At 41.1% G+C, this 21965-nt stretch overlaps 1 protein-coding gene across 1 annotated transcript in view; it reads left to right on the forward strand.

Moving 5' to 3' along the window:
* tanc1b (tetratricopeptide repeat, ankyrin repeat and coiled-coil containing 1b) overlaps nt 1-21965 on the forward strand; it is a gene marked incomplete at its 5' end in the record, with an annotated part of 80582 nt that overhangs the window by 24392 nt on the left and 34225 nt on the right. The window contains 4 exons of the mRNA XM_079230737.1: nt 1774-1878; nt 13279-13412; nt 15868-16057; nt 19317-19637. Coding sequence (XP_079086863.1) covers nt 1774-1878; nt 13279-13412; nt 15868-16057; nt 19317-19637 — 750 coding nt within the window. The remainder of the gene's footprint in view (nt 1-1773; nt 1879-13278; nt 13413-15867; nt 16058-19316; nt 19638-21965) is intronic.

A 21965-nucleotide genomic window follows, 5' to 3' on the forward strand; every position in this document is an offset into this window, starting at 1 on the left:
ATAGTGTCTTTAAACGACACCAATTATCACCTTTTTAAAACTATTTTTCACCACGTAGTACGACCACTGCTCTCTGCTGCAGCATTTTACTTTGAGCTTTTACTTTAAGTTCTTTTACTGGCTTTATATTGTGACTTCTGCTAACAAGCAAGAAGAGAGAGGCCATGAAAAGATCCATTCCCCACTATGCATTTCAAGTTGCAAATCCATAGATGGCACTGTGCTTCAAGATTACTTTGACTCTCATGTTCGGTTTGTTGCAATGACACTTCCAGATAATTTCCCCTAACGGGGCTGCTGCCATTACTCCCCTCTCCACCCCTCACCTCCACTTTTAGTATCTGTGGCCAAGAGCGAAGCTGCAGTTTAAGAAATTGTTCCATCTGACTCAGATGATTTTATTTCTGGTGGAGGGAGCGACTGGTTATCAAATGTGGTAATAGGAAATGGTTATCGCTGCTCTTCCATGTAATCTTTATGTTATGACTGAGGTTATGCATGCAGTCATCTGGAAGACGAGGAGGTTTGAATCGGGTTACAGTAGGTCAAGGTTGGAGTAGAATGGAGGAGTGGCTCAAGGGGAGGCGTGCTGTTGCTATTCTCCATTAATTTATGGATCTATATTGTGTTACCTCATGCTGTTAGATTGTTTCCTGCAGTCAAATCTTTGATTTAAGTCTGAACTCTGGAATTAATTATTTTTTTCCACCATACATTGTGAGATAGAAGTAGAGGCCTTGAAATGCCCAGAGCTAGTTGCTTGGGAGATGTCGTTTCAGGTCTAGTGTCTTTGCTGAATCTCCTGCATGTACAAATAATTATAACGCCACTCTTGAGAAAGATTAGTCGATCTTTACTACCAATCATAAACATAACCTCATCTTTTGTCTATTTAGGGCAAATTCAAAGCAGTTTTTACAGAATATGCATTAGACAACACAGCACAGAGATGGAAATGTTGCAAAAGGAGCGGTGTCTCTAGTGGGGTGCGTATGTCAGTGGTTTGGATTAAAGTTCGGTACAGTGAGCAAGCATTCTGTGTGGAGCTGTGGGATTTTCTGATTCTGCCCTGGTGAGAGCAAAGAACCGAGCAGCCAGCTAACCTCGACTTTTCACCAAAGACAAAGACAGTCCTAAGAGGACTGTACCCCTGTCCCTGAGGCATCATCTGACGTACAGCGGGACACACAGACCTGAATCCATCCTTAAGTGTCTTTGCAGCAATAACAGGGTATACTTTCAAGGGAATGCTCACAGATCAGAAAGCAGAAAAAACTCTTTGTCTGTTTTGCCGATCCCCAACAGTGCATGTGTGTTTAAATACTCATCTTTAAAGTTCACTAAGAGGCTAATTGTTGTGGTTTCCTGCTGTTTTTTTACATTCCCAGAGCCGGCTAGCTGTGTTTTACTGCGATACTCCAGCCATGCAGACAATATTCTGGGTTGTTCCAGACTAGAGCTGCTATCAGCGCAGGGAGCTGTCTGAGAGTGTGTGTGTTAGTGTGTGGGTGTGTATGTGAATAGTGTATGTGAGCTACGGAGTGCAGCCAAGCCTGCCCAACTAAGACACCACCACCTCTCATCTCTAGTCTTTTCTGGAACACGTTAATACAGCGAGAACTCTCTCTCTTCCTCTTTTTCTTTCACTCTCTCTCTCTCTCTCACTCTCTCTCACACACTCTCTCTCTCTCTCTCTCTCTCTCTCTCTCTCTCTCTCTCTCCCCCCCCCCCCCACCCCCTCTCTCTCTCTGTATCTTCGGTCTGTGCTAGCAGGTCCAATGAGAAAGCCCAAATATGTGGAGAGTCCTCGTGTTCCCTCTGATGCCATCGTTTCAGCACTGAAGAACGTGGCCGATAACAAGGAGTCCTCACATAATGGTGAGTTCACATCATGGCTTTTTGTTCATTTGTGTGTGTATATGTCTGTTTGTGTTTTTGGAGGCATTGGAAACTTGATCTGGCTTAAGAATGAGAAATGTGCATGTTGTCGGCAGGAATTCACAACTTTGCCCTCAATTTGTGATCTTCATAGCTGTGTGTTTTTATATTATATTGAATGTCCTTGTTGTGTTCATGGGGTCAGGGACAGGTCTCTGTAATTTAAGGGTAGAATCAGTTCCTGCACGAGTGTTCCATGTAAGTACCACTGCGTTTGAGCAGTGTTCCTTCATGTAGCCTCTTATACAAACACACAATAGTGCCGTGTTTATTTTAAAGTGTGTGTTTAGATTACAGAGGAGTCAGTTTTCTTCTGTGTGGGGACACATTGTCTGACCGGAGCACTGCATTTTTTAAAACATTTTTTTACATGCAATGAGCACATTTCTCAGTAACTGCACGTACTGTATATATATGTGTGTTTTTGTGTTTCTGCGAGGGGGGCCTGTTATTCTGTCCTTTATTGGCCGTTGTGTTTGAGTGTTTAGGGCTAATGTCCCCCGAAGTGCTCTCTTTTGGTTTCCAGCAGAGCAGGCTCAAATTCCTCTCATTGGCTTAAGCAGAGTGATGGGATTGCGTTATCTTTAGCAGAGGGCAACAAAGAAAGTTGTGCCCTCTCTTATTGTACATGGCTCACATACGCAGACAGTAGTAACCCAGTCACTGTTGACTGTCACATACCAAGGCACGAGGGTGTGTCTGACATTCAGCTGGCACAGAGCAGTGTTTCGGCTCAGAGCGGGCGACCGGCAGATAGCAGACGCCAGATAAATGTTATCTCATGACAGCTGGTGCTCTGGCACTGGTAGTCAGCTAATGTTTGGAGAAGTTTTGAAAGATCTGGTTTGGAATTTCCTATAGAGATTCATGGGGAGAAGCTATGTAGTTGAGTTTGTCATGTTACAATGTTTTTGAGTTTACCTACTGCAGGTTAACAAGCAACACTCCTCTCCCCCATCTCACCTCTGCAAACCTGAGCCCCCCCTTGAAGAACATGTATATAAAATACACATTCACATGCCAGTGCTAGACACAGTCTTTCTTAAGCTTTCCCTCCTCCCTCTTGCTTCCCAACAACACAGAGAAAATAAAAATAATGCTCAAGGTGTGTGTACTTTATGCTAAAATTACTCTTCAAGCGATATAACAGGCCGTAATATTTTACACGTATGTAACAGACTTACTGACTAAGCCCTCTTTAGAATATTTTTGCAAGCAGAAAATGACGCTGAACCATCAAACTGCTTCAGTCTCAAACACAGAGAGTGCACAAAATATTAGCTGAGATTCTGAAATTTAATTTTGCATTTCTGGCCTACTCATGATGATAGATAGCCGTTACAGATCTGGAGAATTTACGGCCAATAATAAATGATATGGCAGTCTATAAGATGGTTGTACCCAACACATTTATATTGCTCATTGCGCTGTTGGAACAACAACAAAAGTCAGTCTCTTCTTGTGCAGCTCCAGGCATTAACGACATTTTTGTTTATTTTATAGCTTTGGTAGTGACCCTCATATGCTCTCTAATATTGACTCAGCTCTCACAGAATTAAAGAAATAACCAACCTCTTTTTAAGGTAATACAGCTACTTGTTATCGCTGCCATGTACAGTCATTTATTCAATGAATGTAAGTAGCAAAGCCAGGAGAACTACCTTCTTCTTCCAAAAGCCATTGTTATCAGGTAAAAGAAGGAACAGGAATGAGCCAACTTACTCAACTATTATGTACAATTATGTGCTGTGTAAATTCTTGACTAATGACGGCTAATTGTGGCAGCCCAGCTGTTGTAGGATGAGGCCCCATGAACCGCTGAAAGGCTTCTCAACACAGCTACACATGCTATTCCTCTCAAGTGGGTACAATCATAAATCTAGGAATTGCATTTTATATGAAGTTACACCTTGTAGTGTGATCTAGTGTCTGAGTTTGGCATTGGCCTGGTACTGTGCATCACTTGCATGTGTCAAGAGCTTTTCCAGTGTTCTTTCGTCAATAAACAGAGCATCTTTCAGCCTGTGTAGTCTACCACTACAGAGATGGTAAACAATGCTGTCTTTTTTTGATAACCGCTGAGACCGGATAAGATGGTTGTTTGACATTGGAGCTTTTACAACAAGGTCAGCGTCAACATGTTGATACAGTGCTGGAAGAATCTGATCTGGGGAGTCAGTTGGACGTTTTGCACCACGAGCACAGTGTGACGTTCAGGTCCCAAATAAAGTGAGTTCTTAGGAGTTATAAAGGAGCTTTTTGTTTGGTCTTGTGCTGAAGGATGCAACTCTTGGATGCATAAAAACGGTCTCACACCAATAGTCACATGCAACTGAGGCTTCTTGTGGTATTGTAGGCAGTCAGGCCATGCCCTTATTTGTCTAAAATGGTAATTTTATAGCTTTTTTTTAATCCAGTATCATGTGTGTGTGAGTGTGTGTTTCATTTTGGCCAACCTCAGATATGATTAATGCTTGCATGTGGAATTCATTTGTTCTTTTAGGTTGGGCTGTCAACTTTCCACATTTCTCTGTTGTAAACAAGCGGGATGGGAAGTAGGCTAAGATAGGAAATATCACATAGCTCTTTGAGGAAGGATAGAGTTTCCTGTCCATGTGTGCATGCAATGTGTGTTTCCGTTGCATGTCCGCAAGTAAATTTATGTTTGTTTATGTATGAGTGTGTGACTGCATTTGCAACAGGCGGTCAACAGTCACCTGTCAATTGTTTCAGCTGTGGTCACAGAGCTCTGTCCCTGTCAATCAAGCCTGAATTTCAGGTCCCGTCCTCTCCCACAGCTAGGTCTCTCTCTTAGCACCTTTAACAGATTTAACAGATAAGTCTATATGGCTTTGTGTGTATTGGGTAAATAGGGTTTGATCTTTTTTTTCTGATATGTAAAACATCTCATCAAAGAGAAGTCATCTGATGCAAGGTCTCACAGCTGATGTCCTGGTCTGCATTCATAAGACGATGCAGATAGTGTGAGATCGTTGTTGTTGTCTTGGTATGATACTGAATTTGAAAGAGGAGACGTGAGGAAGATGTTCTTATAGAATAAGAATGAATGCGGTGCACCAGTTAAGCATAGAACATTTTTACAAACTGGCTTTATTTTGTACCATTTATAAAGATTCAAGCCCAATTGTATAATCAAGACCCATTGTTACCAGTTTTTAGAAATTATGATAATATTTCAGCAAGCAGTGACGAGGTGGCAGCAGAGCTGAATGGACTGTGATTTCTTTTTGGCTGTAACAGTGAGTCATATCGTTTCCATGGCATATCAGGTTCCTTGCTGCTTTCCTTTTCTAATCCGCTGCTAGAGGCTGACTTTGTATGTTGTTTGTCGTTTTCTTTATTTAATGATGAAGCTTCATTAATCTGTATTTCTCATCTCTTGAGGATTCTTGCGCCACTGCCGCTTCAGGGGTGAATCGCTTAATGAAGAAGCTTTAGCTCTGCTGGTCAAATGGTTAATGAAATGCCATCTGTATACACCGTTAGAGCCACAATAATAACATCTTAGCATCAAGCTGAGATGTCAGTCACAATTACGATTACTACCCCCTTGCCACCTCCTCCCGCCAAACCTTATTTTACAAGGAGATACTTTATTATTAACAGTCTAACTTCAGTTTGCTGTGAGGTCTCATTGGACACTTCATCTGTGCTTGCAGCAAAGAACATTTATGGTTCTAAGAGTGGAAATCACAATAAGCGTGCTTCAGGGGGGCACGTCACCTCGTACCTCTGAGCTTAAATGGGGAAGCAGGATATATGTTCTCATTGAGGGTTCATTAAACAGGCTCCACAGTCGGGGTAATGAAACTCCAGCTGCTAATGAGCACCGGCTGGATTGTATTCTCGGCAGGGAGCGAGCCAAAACAGGTCTGTGGAGCCAGTTCATTCACGGTGTTCCCCCGTTGCTCCATCCTTCTTCTGCTCCTCCTCCTTCCATCCTCATTCTTCTTCCCCTGTACGGCGCGGCTGCTATTTCACACCTGCTCATAAACTTCCTCAGGCAGCAGATAATGATGTTGTTTTCTTTTGCCTCAATTTGCTGTACAGTTACTGGAATAACAAAAAGTGGTTCCAGCTACATCCTTGTTTTTTTTCCATATCTCCTGCGTAGTCCTCTGAGGCATAGAGGACTAATCAGATACTAGCTCATTTTCATTGGGTAGTCATTTCACTTTATAAGTGCTTTCCGGCCACATCAAGGCATTTCACCTTATGTTTAGCGATAAAGTTGCTGTTGCCCACCTGCCTTTGTTTTATCATATCCACCACAGAATCATCAATTTACATCATGAAGTCTTAAATTGATTCCTAGATTTGTGCTAAGGGACTTACAAGTTTTGATTGAGTCATTAAGTAATGTGAAGTCCTTTGGAATGGGACCAATTATAAACTGGGTTGATGAAGGTAAGAGTAGTTAATGAGAAACATTAGAACAATGCTGCTGATCCATTACACATTGTCTCTGGATGGTATATCCACGACAAAATTATAGGTACTATTTTCCTTCGCAGTCTACAGCCGTGGTAGAAAGCATACCGATAGCTCCGCTGTCTGTTTACTGAGCCTTCATGGTTTGACTCTCCAAACAGCTTTTTAGTTTTTTCTTCGTACACACAGGCTTCTAATTAGGACTGTACTGTATTTGTATGAATTAGTTGTTATCCATCAGGTTAGAAAAAGATGTTTCAGTTCTGCCTTTACAACACACAGAACTTCTGCAGATTTTATGAAGTAATAAACAGAAATGGGGAGGTTACAATTATCACAAACTACATTTCCTTGTGCATGAGAAATGATAATTGAACATGAATTTCTATATATACGTGCTTGTGTGACTGTGGGATTGACTGCAAAGTATGTGTTGTAATCCAGTGACCCTGAACAGAATTTATTTGATGTCTTTGATGTTGATAACTAATCTGTCATCAAGCCTCCATAGCATACTATATTAATAGGGATCTACTGTTCTAGTGACACCTTATTGAACGATGAAAACACTCTTGACACAAAATGTTGAATTTTGACAATTTGATTTTGATATGTTCTGATTGGGACAGAAAAAATAAACTCCCTACTGGATATGATCTCTTTAAAATATTTTGTGTTTCTTGATCTCTATGAGAGAGAAAAGAACATGCACACATTTATGTGGACCGAACATAGATAGGGTTCCGTCCAAAGTAAGCATGTGTGGATACATGTGTGTGTGTGACTGACCTGCTGTGTGGCAGGTAGAAGAGCCAATGAGCATTAACATGAAACAAGAACAGATTTAATGTCTGGACACAGCGAGGGAAGCCAGCAGGTTTGGCTTATATTCAGCCCTCCGTCAGGTTATCTTGAGAGGCAGGTAGACCTCCTGCAGTCAAGTGCTCCACTGCTGGTAGCAAGAAACCATATAGCATCCCTTTGTTGTGCTTTCCTGGTCAGAAATGCTCGACAGCTTGCGAACCTGATGAACTCCTCATGAAGTATTTGGACTATGCTGACAGTTTTCTTTTTCCTTATTTGACTTGGATTTGAAAATTCCTTTGTGTGCTAAAGTTATCATTTAAAAATTAAATACACCAATAGGATTGATATGTTTCATTATGTGTCTCAAATTTAAGAAACCGTTATGAATAAGGAACTAGAGCTTCAGTTTATATTGTGAGTTGTTTTCTTGTATCGCCACTTTGGATCTAATTCAACAAACAAACTGTCAAAACATCCACGGACCCTCAACTTTCAAAGTGACACTTTACTTCTTCATTCTGTCATTCTGGACTTCAGGCAGACACTCCAGTGAATCACTGTCGTGTTGTAAGATACGATGTGCTCGCGCTACTTGTTTAGCATGCTCATTTCAGGAGATATCTCTGCAACACAATACATAGATGTTTCTTTTGACACTGTAAACAACATGTTAGTTCATTTTTTATGTTTTAAAACTAAAATATGGCCAGATCTTACATATTGCACCTTTTTTTTTTAAAGTAAATGTTGCTATAATATTGCGGTATTTGACTTCTCTATTTATTGGAAGAGACACACAGTACTGCAACACTTCCATGGCCTTGAACCTACTGAATGTGAGACATACAGTACACCAGAGTAACATCAAGCACATTTTCACTAATGCATTTTATAGTTATTACTAACCATTTTAAAATCCTTCGGGAGATGATTACTTGTAAAGCTAACTGGTAAACAGCACATACAGTATGTTGTCATCAATGAAAATGACGGTGGGACAAGACAAACAACAACAATTGAATTCAGTTTTATTTATATTGCCCAATTTAAAAGGCCTTTACAATCTGTACAACACACCACATCATCTGTCCTCTGCAGTGATTTCTTTTATTTCTGTAATGTCACGTTAAAGGCAATGGCTACTCAATAAAGCTGGCGATGCTATCAGAACAACAGGGGAGCAGTGGTGGAATAGAGCCTGCGACTGAAAGAGACCCGATTTGATCCACAACCAGGTTGGAAAATCTGTAAGGAAAGCGAAAGAGCAGCATGTGTCCCTCCCTCAGTACAACAGCTGAGAGGCTCTGGAGTAAGACCCTTAACTCACAACAGATAAGACTGGCCAACAGATGAGGCCAAGGCTGTTTTGAGCAGCTTCTAGGTGTAGAAATAATGATCAAACAATCTTTACAAAAACCAGTATTTACTTTGCACGAGCCAATTGTTTATTTTGTTCTGCCAATTCTTGTTTATTTTGGTTTTACGGTATTTGGATGTCATTGTTGCCAGCAGACAGTAAAATGGTTACAAGTGATGATTAGGCGATGATAATTCATAAGAGAAACTGGTCCCAGTGTTTACCATTTAACTGTACTAGACAATTGCTCTGTTTGTGTTTTAAAGAGCCTGTGATGAACATACAAGCACTCAATCAATATATATTGAAAAAATATTACAACTGTTCTTTTGTTCCTTCTCTTTCTATACTGAAGGCACAACAAGTAATTATAGTCTCCACAAATGTAATTTGTTTGCACTTTTCAGCCACATCATGCTTTTGACAAACTCGCAATTTAAAAAAAACAGCCTGCCACTGTGTGCTAATGTACAGTAGCCATAAATGTGTGATGTGTAAGGTGCCCTATTTAAAAACCTGGGCCCAGCTGTTCCCATTATCTGTATCCGTCTACAAAGTAAATGTTGATGAATCTTGCAACATGTTGTTGTGTACTTTGTGAATTACTATTTACACACAACCGGCAATCACCACAGTTTATATCTGCCATGTCCACAGTTTCATTTAATGATACATCTCAGTTAAACTACTCTGTCACCGTATGATGTTACATACAAGTGATTTAGATTAGATTAGCTCATGAGTTCTTAAACCTTAATGACAGAAAATCCCAAATAAGATGTCAAAGTAAGGCAATGTCAGAGAACCACAGCATTGAAAGGTTACTTTGAAAACAGTCAAAACCAGTAAATACATTTTTGAAGAAATTATTTTTACGGGCTCCTAGTTATTCATATTTTTTTGGATGTTTTGGTAGGTGAGACATGGCATTTGAATTATTAAAGTACTCTGTGAAGATTGAACCAGATGTGTTCTATAATCCAGTGACCCTGAATCTATAAAATAGTTGTCGGCAGCATTCAGGCTTCAATATTGTCTTTGCACCAGTGGTCTTAAAAGGCTCATCTCAAGCATTTACATGAGCAGGGTGACAGTTCCTATAAAGAACCGATGTTCAAGTGTACGGCCTTTTTTTACTGCACAGACTTTGCAATGGAGAAAATGTGATGCAAGTACAGCAATCAGTACGAAATAGAACAGCTTTAGGCCTATTTAATTACTGCTATGTTTTCTTCCAGACCTGTACCGTTCTTCAGTTTCTCTGAATTTAAAGCAAGTGGTGTTCTGAGAGGTGGTGCAACTGGCTTTAAGTCCATGCCAACGCAAAACATATACTGACATCAAAATCAGGCAACCCGGTGAGCAGATGTGTCCCGAGGTTAACATACATATGCAGAGGCTCTGCTTCGAGATATGTGCTTGTCTAACATTACTTACAATACAAGTATCTTGTTGAACACATTTTCTAGTATAGAGAAGCTAGCGTATAGAAATAAGCATTTGATGAATTGCTGGCATGGTTCTTACTTTCTTTACTAATTTGCTCTTGTGATTATAGCAGACCAGCTGTTTACATTTTAATTATGACCAGCATAAGTTTTCAGGAAAATTTAAGAACCTTTGGTGTTCTTAAATTAGTGGTGAATTACTTCTCACCATTTGCGTTCTCTCCTTGATTACACATGATTTTTATTTCCATGTAAAAAAAAAAAAGAATCATCTACTAATAAGACAGCGAGTCCAGATGTTCAATTAAATTAAATTACATTTATTTTGTACAGCCCAAAATCACAAATGTGTCTCTGCAATCTGTGCACATACGACATCCTCTGTCCAAGGACCTCACTGGAAAAACTCTCATCAACTTTCATCGGGGAGAAAAAAAGAAAGAAACCCTCGGGTGATTAACAGAGGAGGATCCCTCTATCAGGATGGACAGAAGTGCAATAGATGTCATGTGTACAGAATGAACAACATGACAGAGTTACAACACATTCAATGCATATGACAGAAAAAGCACTAAATCGGGCTCACTTAAATTTAAGATGAGATGTATTAACTTTATTTTTCCCCTTTGGGAATACATCTCTATAATATCGCCCTCCCTGCTGCCAATGGTGGCTGGTTTGACGTTGTATACTGTCCTTACCCGACTGTTGTCCTGTAACCTCACTTCATTATTGTTGCAATATGCTTTCTCTGACCAGTGGCACCAGCAACAGCCATGCTCCCGATGGACAAGTGACAAGAGCACTAAGACAGCGGAGCAACAGATTTCCTACTGCATGTCATTATATGTGCATTATTTAGAAGGGCCCTCTGGTGTATTACTTTACTCCTTCACAGCCCACAGTGGAAGTTGTGGGGTTAATCAAAGCCATGATGACTTTCCGTGCACCAGCTCAGCCACCATCATTCTTCCTATTTCCTCCCCTTGACATCACAAAAATAAAGGTTGATTATAGAAGAAACATGAAAATCCCAAATTATTTAGGCTTAATATCTTAATTACACTTCAGAATTCGACTAGGTTAGGACATTTAGTATAGATGTAATCATTCCAAAGACTGCATGGGAAGAGTTACTCCCCACTCATTTCACTGCCACGACTAGGAAATATATACAATTATATAAAAATGCCTCAAAGGCGGATCAGGCAGCTTCACTACCTGCAATATCACAAGATCAAATTTAGGCTCCCCCAAATTCTACAAGGACTTTAATAAAACCCATTTAGAACAAAGTAGCATCCAAACATGCTGTATCAAATTACAGCAGACACCAATTGCAGATATAAACAGACAACACAAAGCAATTTAGTAAGAAAACATAGATTTGAGAATATTTCACAGTAGAATATGGAGAAGAGATTGACTGGCATTGCAGCCCTCTGGATGGTCCAATATTAAAAGTGTTTCTGTCGTGCATTAATTTAAATACATTTTACTTTTAAATTGAAATGTCTTTTTCCTCCTAAAAAGTAACAAACTGCCAACCAAAGAGGACATGTAACGGCTTCAGTGTATCTGCAGGTGTACATGTTTTCACTAAAATGACCAGTCTGCCAGTTGAGTCATTCTCATTTTAAGATTACTAGTTGTCCACAAGTGCCATCAACTGTGATATTGACGGTTTAAATGCGTGCTCCGCTCATAGAAAACTCTACCATATCAAATATAGCGCTTCCTAAACTATCAGCCAGCCACCAGGGGGAGTTTGAGATGTTTTGGCTTCACTTTTGGGGAGCTCTCATGGTACTGCCTACACACACTTCAGAGAGTAATATATGCTGTATATGACTTGTTTTGCTAGTTTTCTCTCTTTTGTATTGTTGTTGTACAACAGAGAACAGATAGGCAAAACAAAAAGCACTGAATTTAGTATTTGGTATAATTTGGTTTTGCCTCAAGGAGATGCCATGTGAATAAGGACCATTCTTATTAAGTTAAAAGACCTTTTTTGCCATAACCGTGCAGACCTAGATGGAGAGTAATCATTTTGATGATTTCTCTATATTTGCAATAGAGGAGAACACATTGTCTGTACGTGGCTATTCCCATGCCAAAGATGTGTGATTTTGAGTTCATTGGGACTTGGCAGTATACTGGGCCATTGGATTGAACTTGTTTATTTATCAGATTGACTGCCAGCATTATTAATAACTGTGGAAGAAAGAGGGTGAAGGAGAACATGAAGGAGAGAGGAGGAAAAGGTGCTGACAGAGAGCTGTATAATAAGCTTTTGTACCTTGGACATCTGTCTCTCTCTCTCTCTCTCTCTCTCTCTCTCTCTCTCTCTCTCTCTCTCTCTCTCTCTCTCTCTCTCTCTCTCACTCTCTCTCTCTCTCTCTCGCTGTCTCTCTCACGCTCCCACTCTCTCGCTCCCTCTCTCTCTGACTTCCGCTGTTTGTCTGTCGGTCAGTTTGTTCACTCTCAGGGAATGTTGTGACTCTTCCTTAATTACTTTGCCACACCCACATTTGAGGTGCATGTATGAATGATGAAATATTTTTCCGTTTTATGTAATATATGGCCAAAACAATATTAATAAACAAAAATAGATTGCAGGTGATCTCTGCCTTGTTGGTGGCATCTCAACCTTGAAATTGCTGTCTGAACAAGTATTATGTCGTGAGAGTTAGGACTGCTGGCAGTTTAAGCTGTTGGAGAAAGCCTCGGTCCACTCATTGATATTCAGAGGCTCTATGAGTGAGAGCTGTAAACAACCAGAAAGCCCTGGATTTGGCACTTGAAGCGTTGCAGGACACACACACACACACACACACACACACACACACGCACACACGCACACACACACACACACACACACACACACACACACACACAGTCCCTTCTTTCTTAACAATGCAAGACATTCACATGTCTTCCGTTTCTTTTCGAACACACACATGCACACACACACTCAAGTCGTGCAAGCCCCCACCACACTCCCTCACTCCCTCTCTTTCTCTCACTCCCTTGCTCTTCTTTCCTCCCCCTCTTTGAGTCTGCACCGCATCAGCAGCAGCTGGAGAGTGCAGCATAGCATTTCGGAGCAGAGCCGAGGAGGGCAGGGCAGGCAGAGTGGCCCTGTGTGGGCCATCCAGTGGAGAGAGGGGATCTGCCCGCTAACGTTGAGCATTTCTCTCTCTCTCTCTCTCTCTCTCTCTCTCTCTCTCTCTCTCTCTCTCTCTCTCTCTCTCTCTCTCTCTCTCTCTTCTCTAGAGCTGCAAACAGAGAAACAACCAAGCTCCTCCTCCCCTGCCACTCAGGAACTGATGACAAGGCTGGGCTTTTTACTAGGAGAAGGGATCCCGGGTACGGCACGCATACCTATGGACGACAAGAGTGAAAAGAAGGTATTTCATTTTCTCCCTCCCCTCCAACTCACTCCCTGTTTCAGCGGCAGCTGCTGCCACTGCTGCAGCACACATATAGATAGATAGAGGAGATAGAGAGAGAGTAAGGATGAGAGGAGGAGGGAGTTGTGACAGTGTAACAGAAGAATGGATTTTTTTGTTGCATCTTGATTCATTTTTTCCCACTGTGCATTATCTTTGGATGGGGATTTAGGAGGCACCTCTGGGAATAAGTTTTTGGCACAACAAACAACGGTAACTGTCAAACTGTTTTGTTAGAGATGATGAAGCTGTTTTAAGAAAGTAACTGAATATTTAAATTCTGCTGCATGTGGTTTTATTCTCTCTCCAGTGTGGTGTGTGAGTCTCTCAGTAACTTGAGTGCTATTCCAGGGGCTCTTGAGTATGTAACAAGAGTGACTGAGTCCCGGTCCAGAAATAGAGTTATGTTAGGTCTGAGCCTCAGTTTGTTCGGTTCTACTAATTAAGCTCCGGCTGTGTGAAGAGCAGAGCCCGGCACGCTACGCTTCCCTCATTTATCTCGTGCCTTAGACACGTTTTGACACTCAACCAGCAATTCTAAGAAGGAGAAAGAGACTTCCGAAGTATTTTATCAATCATGTTCATTAGTTGAGACGTGGGAATGGCTTGTTTGTGTGCGTGTAGGTGTGTGTTTATAGAGCCCAGTCGGGGAGGAGCACTTTATTGTCATCTGCCAGCAATTCTCTCTTCCTCTTTACTGCTGTTTTACAGCATGACTTAAACTCAGCATGCCTGTTTTTAGTTCTGCCGAACAGTAAATTATGAAATGTCAGCTAGCTGTTTGATTCATACTGTGATTTGTTAGGTGGCGTAAGCTTCGGGTGCATCCCTCGGCTGGAAATTGCTGGGCAAATACTACTGACAGAAAGAAACAGGTTGGACTAAGAAATAGGAAATTCTATGGAGGTATTTGCATGCCACAAGTTGTTCATGCCTTAAGCAATGTGAAATCCCTCCTATTCTGCTGCGTGTATTCATTCAGTGTGTCACTGCACAAGCAAGAACACCTTTAAACGGCAACAGTCAGTGCATCTGGAACATCTCACATTGGTGAGTCTTACTATCTTGACAGTACAGTCAGCGTAAAGAAGAATTTATTTTTCTTGCAGCAGAAATACTGCAGTAAGGTTTGAAGCGGGACACAGATTGTTATTGTTTTAACAAACGCCGTTATAACCACTACACACAGGAAGTACTACAATAACTTAACGATTCCAGTTAAGTTATTATTAAAAATGGTAGTGCACTATATTAAAGAGGCTTTTAAAACTGGTTAGGGATGTTTGAGTTCAGGTATATTGTTAAACATGTTTTGTGATAGTTTGCTGAGATTTTAATTGGAACAGGTTGTTTGAGGTAATGCATGTATTGTAGTAAGTGGTGCTGGAGAAGTCATTTGTGGATGAAGGTTCCTACAGGCAACAAAATATGTGTAGCGAAGTTGATTTATTGAGGATGAAGGTTGATTTCAGCTGACCTGGGCTTGTAATAGTGGCTTTTATTAGAAATTTGCTGTGTATGGAGTAGTGTATGTGGTTGAAGGCTTTGGCTCCTTTCACATTGGGCAAAGATGATTCTTGAGCTACAGTATGTTGTCTGCAATCAGAATACTGTTGAAAGAAGACGGCAAACCAGCTTAAATTTGGATTTCTACGGTTGTCAGTTAGCTCAAACAAAGATTCAGCTGCTGTTTGGTTGAGAGACAGGCTTGGTGGCATGAATGAGGAAGGTATCTATTGTGCCACAACAAAGTAGATACTTCTTCCCTTGAGAATTTTTCTTCAGGCCTATTTTGGTCCCTTCAGACATATGAGTGTGTAATTGTCAAGCCTTGCTCCATTTACAGTGCTTATGCCCTTTCGGCTTGTGTGTCATGCTCAATGTTCCCTCTAATGAGCGCACATTTCAGCAAAAATGACCACAAGCCTGCGTTAGCCATAGGGGATTCAAAGAGATGACAGCAAATGCATCAATATGTATACAAGGTTGATATTTATTCAATATCTTTTATAATGGCTGGACTTTGGGAACATTTTAATTATGGTGTTTTACCGGTCAGTTTAGTTGAACTTAAAGGATCTTTGTTGAGCTTAGATGGAACATGGTCATGCTCACACGTAAAATGCTTGTTTACTTTTGAGGGAATCATTTGCATTGCTTTTACATGATCTTGGTAAATGGGCAAAGAACTTGAATCAACTCATTCTTACAGTTGTCTCCATTCTTCTTCCAAATGAGGTTGTAAGATATTAGTTTTTGTCGTATTTATTGCTGTTCATGCTGAACAAATTTGATTATGTTGCCAGCTGACAGTATATAATTGGGTTGACTTCATACTTCGTTGACATATTTGATTAGTAGAGCACATTCATGGTGTACCTTAACCTTTTTCTATGCTCTTTCTTCTCCCCAGTGCTCTATGATTAGCCAGGGTGTCAGCCCCTGCTCTACACTGACCAGCAGCACTACGTCTCCCAGCACCGACAGTCCATGTTCAACACTCAACAGCACGGCCAGCCGCCCCCCTCTCAGCCGCTCCAGCCCCTGTGGGACCATCACAAGCCCCAGCTCCACACTTGAGAGCAAAGACAGTGGGATCATCGGTGAGAAATAACCAACTGCTTTATCATATTCAAATAGCAACTTGTATGGAGTAGGAAAAAACTGAAACTAGTACTAGTACCCATTTCCTCACTTCATGATAATCTGTGGAGCTTTTGACTAAAAGTAGCATTAACAAGCAATGTTTTTACAAGCAAGTCCCTGTTTTGTTTGTTTCTTCACGGACGCAATACACTTCCTTGCCTTTGCTGCGAGAATGTGCAGATTGATGTAACAACATGCCAAAGCTAGCAAACATGGATGGAAACAATATAGAATTTGAAATATTATTTTTGACAGTTTTCCATAATTGGATTAATATGCAGGAAACAACAGTTTGCGCTGTCAATATAGTGGAGTAATGTACTCCTGAGCAGAGAATTAAGTAACAGCGCTGTGCACTGTGCTCATATGCCTTTTAACAATGATAACTGTTGATAACTGTGAAGCACCCGCCATCTGGTTGCCCCCCCCAGACTAACACTGTTTGGTCTGTCAGCACTGTTGCAGTTGTTTGTACTCTTTGCGCTGTTAGTTTCCGGGCACCATTAGCTGCTGGCCGCTGACTCTGCCATCACCATGTTTCCGTATAGAGCTCCTTTAAAATCAGCTTTGAAGATGTTTTATGAGGGAGCAATGCATCCAACCTTGTTCAGGTCTCAAAGATATAGACTCACAAGGCAAGAGAGACACTGAATGTAAACATTACATTGAACACTCCACAGGCCACATGTGGGCCAGTGGTGGAAATGTTTTACTGTTGTGCTGCATTTGTATTTGAAAAAACTGTTCAGGATGATGCAAAACTAAATAATTCAACAGACATTCATATCTAAACCTTGATAACATAAAACATGATATATAATGTCAAACAACCAGTGTAAAACTGACTTCCCTGCTCTTTAAATCCACCTTTGGTGTCTTTGCCAAAGCACTCAGTAACCATGTTAGGAATGCAATTGATGAGTCAATCCTGCAGATTTCTCTGCACACACTCAATACTATATTAATATCAACTAATTACATCATTTCCAATGAAGCTCTTCTTTTCAATCTGAGAATGTTACCTCATGTGTACATTGTGATTGAGACCACAAAGTTTCCCCTGTGTCGTGTCACTCATTCATCATTTAGTTAAACCCATTGGATTTTTTTGTGGCACTGAATAGCATTTGTCAGGTTGTATTAAGCCACTATGTGTCAGTTATTGAGTTTCTATAGAGCTGTTCCTGTATGAGAGAGCATTGAGGTGACAGTTGCCAGACTTTAGCGTTATATTATATCTCTAGTAATAGCCCTGCAAGACATCTGGGGATTTACACAAGCTGACAGGAATACGACGTGGTCTATTGATATATTAATCCGTCTGCTATTTCTAGTCACAAACCTTCCGGTGGCTATACAAGTGTTCGAAATTCATTCTGAAAATGTCTTTTGAATATTTGTAGTGGGAATTCAATAGCAAATTGTCACTGCATGATCCTGCAGTTATCCTCGGTTGAACTTCTGAAGGCAATGTTGGATTTGGGGGGAAAAGTAATATTCTCGTATGAACTAACTAGAATATGTCACATTAGATCCCTGTTTAGGTAACTCATTGCCATGATTGTTCCGCAGTACAAAGCAATGCATACCAAAGCCAGATAAAACACAACAATTGGGATTTTAAGTGATGTAGACTGATTACCATGAGTCAGTCTTTCTGTCCCCCCAGAGCAATATCTTAGCGAGCTGTTAAATAATTTATGGAAGCTGTGACATAGTATCTTCCAGCATGGAACATCGGCATGCTGCCGCCCAGCACGATCTCTCTCGTTGTAAAGCTACTTGTGTCAAATCTGAATTTACTTTGTAAGAGAATGACACAATGTGACGTTGGGCTACAACATCCCACCCACCTGCCTGGATAAGACTGTGCAGGCATGGACGAGAACAAAGCTATGTTGTGTCCACAAGTCAGATTCCAACCAGTGATTAATGTTCCCCGTTCTTTGAAGTTTGACTCTGACTCTGATTTTAAAAGCACATTAATTTGGCTTTGTACTGCCGTTAAAATCTCCTTGGTGGATTTGGGAGACTTTGCAACGTCTTAACATTTACAAAATAGCTCCCAGAGGAGTTTCTGCACGGGGCACCTGGAGAAGGACTTATAACAGCCCTGTAGCAATAACTATGACCAAATCACACGCTCATCATACTTTTGAATGAATAAATGAAAGGATATTTCTTGCCAGGAGCTATAGTTCAACAAGTTAAGAATTACTGTAACCTCTTCTTTACTGGGATGACTGCTAATGGGCAGCTGAGGTAGAGCGGGTTGTCTTCCAATTGGAAGACTGGTGGTGTATGTGGAGGTGGAACCTTGCATGGGAGCCTTTACCATCAGTGTGAATGTACTGTATGTGTGAATGGGAGAATAATGTAGTGTGAAGTGCTTTGAGTGATCAGACAGCTAGAACGGCACATTACAAATGCATGTCTATTGACCAATTTCCATTTTGTGTCATGCTCAGAGCAAGCCTAAACCTTACTGCTGTCATGAATGACATCATATTTCACCAGGTAAACATCACAGTAGTCACAATGCCAGGATGTGTTACGTTAATATTAGTAATGATGTAACGTGCTGCGTCATGATCAAATCCAGATTAAGAGTGTGATGCAAAAGCTGCCAGCTGGACAGTCGGTTCCTGTCCTCTGACCGTACTGATGTTTCTGTATCCAGCTGCAGCTTGTGTAGCTTTGGCCCTCCACTCATCTTTTGGGATTGTATTAGATGCCTGGGTTGGCCTGAGGGAGGATTAAAGGATTTGTTGTCATGTTAGCAAAACACCTGTCTGGACATACAAATACTGAAGGCAGTTTCAAACACTAGTTCTTTACTCTACTCTTTTTATATATGTACGGTTGCATTTTGTGTCAATGTATTGCATTCACTAGCTGTTTACAACATATTATATAGGGTCCTCTGACTGATCGGTAGAAAGAACAGAAAGCATTCTAAAATTCTGGGCTGAGGAAATGAACTCTAGTCCATGCTATCATGTCGTTCCAGTTGGAAGCAGACAGTCTCTGTAACGTCAGGTGGTTAACAGTGTTGATAAGGGCAATGAGAAAAAGCAGGGACTTATTCAAAGTTAAAAGTTCCAATACAGCTCAGTATCTCATTAAAGATGAAGACAGATAGATGTTCATAGAATACAAAGAGCATCTTACCTCCCTCACTTGCTCTAATTCCCTCTCTGTTTAATCTCCCCTCAGCCACCATCACCAGCTCCTCTGAGAATGATGACCGCAGTGGCTCCAGCCTGGAGTGGAGTAAGGATGGCAGCCTGAGAGGCAGCGGGCGCCATGGCCTGGCACAGTGTGTGCGGGCTGACACCTGCTCTCCTGTGGCCGAAGAAGACTCCAACAGCACCACTGCAGTACCAGCCGACACCCCAACCAGGACAGACCAGCAGCAGCAGTCCAACACATCAGCAGGGCCATCACAGCCTCAAAATCACTCACCCGAGGGACCCTTTCCATACTCATCACAGACATCTTCTTCCCTCATGATGCCGAGGCCGAACTCTGTGGCCGGTAAGAGCCTATGGTTTTTTTAAGCATTTAACATCTGGATGTCTGCTGGGCAGAAGGGAGTACGAAATTATATACCTTTCTCAGTGGCTGCGTTCATTTAGCATTACAAGAAACATTTCTCCTCTTGTAGCCTAGTAACCTTTGTTATGCTGATAACATGTGAAACTCTGACGGTGTGCTTGGGTGTCTCACTGAATTGCATTGCTGGTCAATTCATTGACACTATGATTTGATTCATGTGTCGTGTCATTTTCGGGTCCAAGCAAGTGACGGATTCAGGCAGGAAAAAGCATGTGCAGGTATAGAAGGAATGAGAAGTTTTTCGGAAGCCAGTTTGTGCTTTTCAATGAGAAGTGGGGTATGAAGGCAGAAGTCTGGAATTAGGCAGCTGTTGTATGCTGTGCCTGCCATTTCGGACCTAAGCGCAAACCAGTGCCTTGCTGATCTGTTCTGCATTCCTGCCCTGGAACCTCCCTGTTATGGCTCAGCTCGCCATATCCACACAGCTGTCACAGTTGTTGATATCCCTCCGCAGCCCCCTTTCCCCCTCTCTCGTTCGCCCTTTTTCCATTCCCAGATCTCCTCCACTCTGCCTCCCTCTGTTTTTGCTGTTACTACTTTTGACCTTGGCCCTGTTGATGTAACTCACGCAGCCTTAAGTGTTACATCTTCCTTTTAAAACTAAAGCCCTTACTGAATGCAATTGTTGTTGAACTAGTATTTTAGATCCTGTGTTATAGGATTCACTAAGGACAGCTGTTGGATTTGAATGTGTAAGTGAACTGTGAAATCACAAACCATCTCATACGCCATACCCAAGGGAATATGCTGCACATGCTCAATGTTAGGCTGATTACAGACTAGAACTAAAGGCAACATAAACCTAAAGGATATGGTTTAAATGTTAACTTGTTTTAGCAGTAGCAGACTAGAGTGTGGATAGGTTGTAAATGATACAACAGATGAAAGAAGCACTCTTCAAGGGAAGATGAAGATTGTACGGAGGTAAGGGTAACAGCTTGTAGAGCAGATGAACTGAATCACACCGCATGATACAAGCAGATCATTTCATTGGTGATTTCTAAGTCACAGGAAATTACAAAGGCATAGCCAGACTGTGAAGAACTGGGGACAGAAGCATGGAAATATAAGTGGATTCAGGTCAGACCATTATCGAGACCGAGTTCAGACAAGAGTGGTATATCCATCAACATATGAATATTAGTTGTTAGATGGACGATGATTCATTTTTTTTAATCTATATTTGGGGGCTGAGGAGTATAACAGAGTGTTTTGCCCATTTCACCTGGATCCCGCAGCGGCCAATGTGTTAAAGATCAAATAATTTAATGCTGTTGTAAAATATGCCTCCTTTGGATTTGACCTTGATGAAACAGTCATGTCTGGTACTTCTGCAGTGTGTTTTTTTCTCTATGATAACATCAAACTTAAAGTTCTTATTGAGTTTGAATGAACTTATTGTGAATCACAGTTGGCAAAAGCATGTGCCAAATAGATGAAAAATAAAGGTGCCATGTTTGTCTGAATTCCTTGACAATTTGCCACAAGTGGTAGTAATTGTAGTCCTTGCCGTGTTTTTTTTCTATTGGCAAGAGAGTAAAATGGAATGGGTATACGAGATAGAAGCAGAATAATGCATGTCTGATCATAGCTTATGTATGTATATCCCCACATTGTGCACTGCTTTTACACAACACTTTGATAAATTTCTCCAGCACACCGCTGAATCTGTACCCACATTGCAAACATGAAGTGTCACATGGCATTGTGTTCTACAGATGTCCTTCTCTTGTTCATTGGGTCCATACCCTTTTACATCTCATCATTATTTATCCGCTGATATCATCCGGAACGGCACAGACACACACTAGCTAGTGTGCATGTCTCCCTGTGTGCTCCAACAGTTTATTGGCTGATGTCATAGTTATGCAGCTTTGCCCTCTAGGGTCCTGCAGAATTCACACCTCAGATTGTATGCGGTGTGGCAAATCCCTGAGAGAGCACATTAAGGACGTGGTGAGACAACTTAATTTATGGCAAGAGATAGTGCTTCTTTTCAGTTGATGCTCAAGGATATATTGTATTAAAAAGAAATTCTAAAGAAGCATACCGAAGCAGGAAGGACCTACGGTAAACAAATGCCATACCATTGTACCAAACAAAGAAAAACATTTATCATTAGTGCATTCACTTTCTGTGCCAGTAATTCTGTGACTATTTTCCATTGTGTGGTTCTGTGTCTCAGCACATTGGATAATACGATGTCTGCTGTGATTATGCTTTCACATATTTGATAGACATTAAGTT

This window comes from Taurulus bubalis (assembly GCF_910589615.1).
Source record: "Taurulus bubalis genome assembly, chromosome: 15".
NCBI classification, from domain to species: domain Eukaryota; kingdom Metazoa; phylum Chordata; class Actinopteri; order Perciformes; family Cottidae; genus Taurulus; species Taurulus bubalis.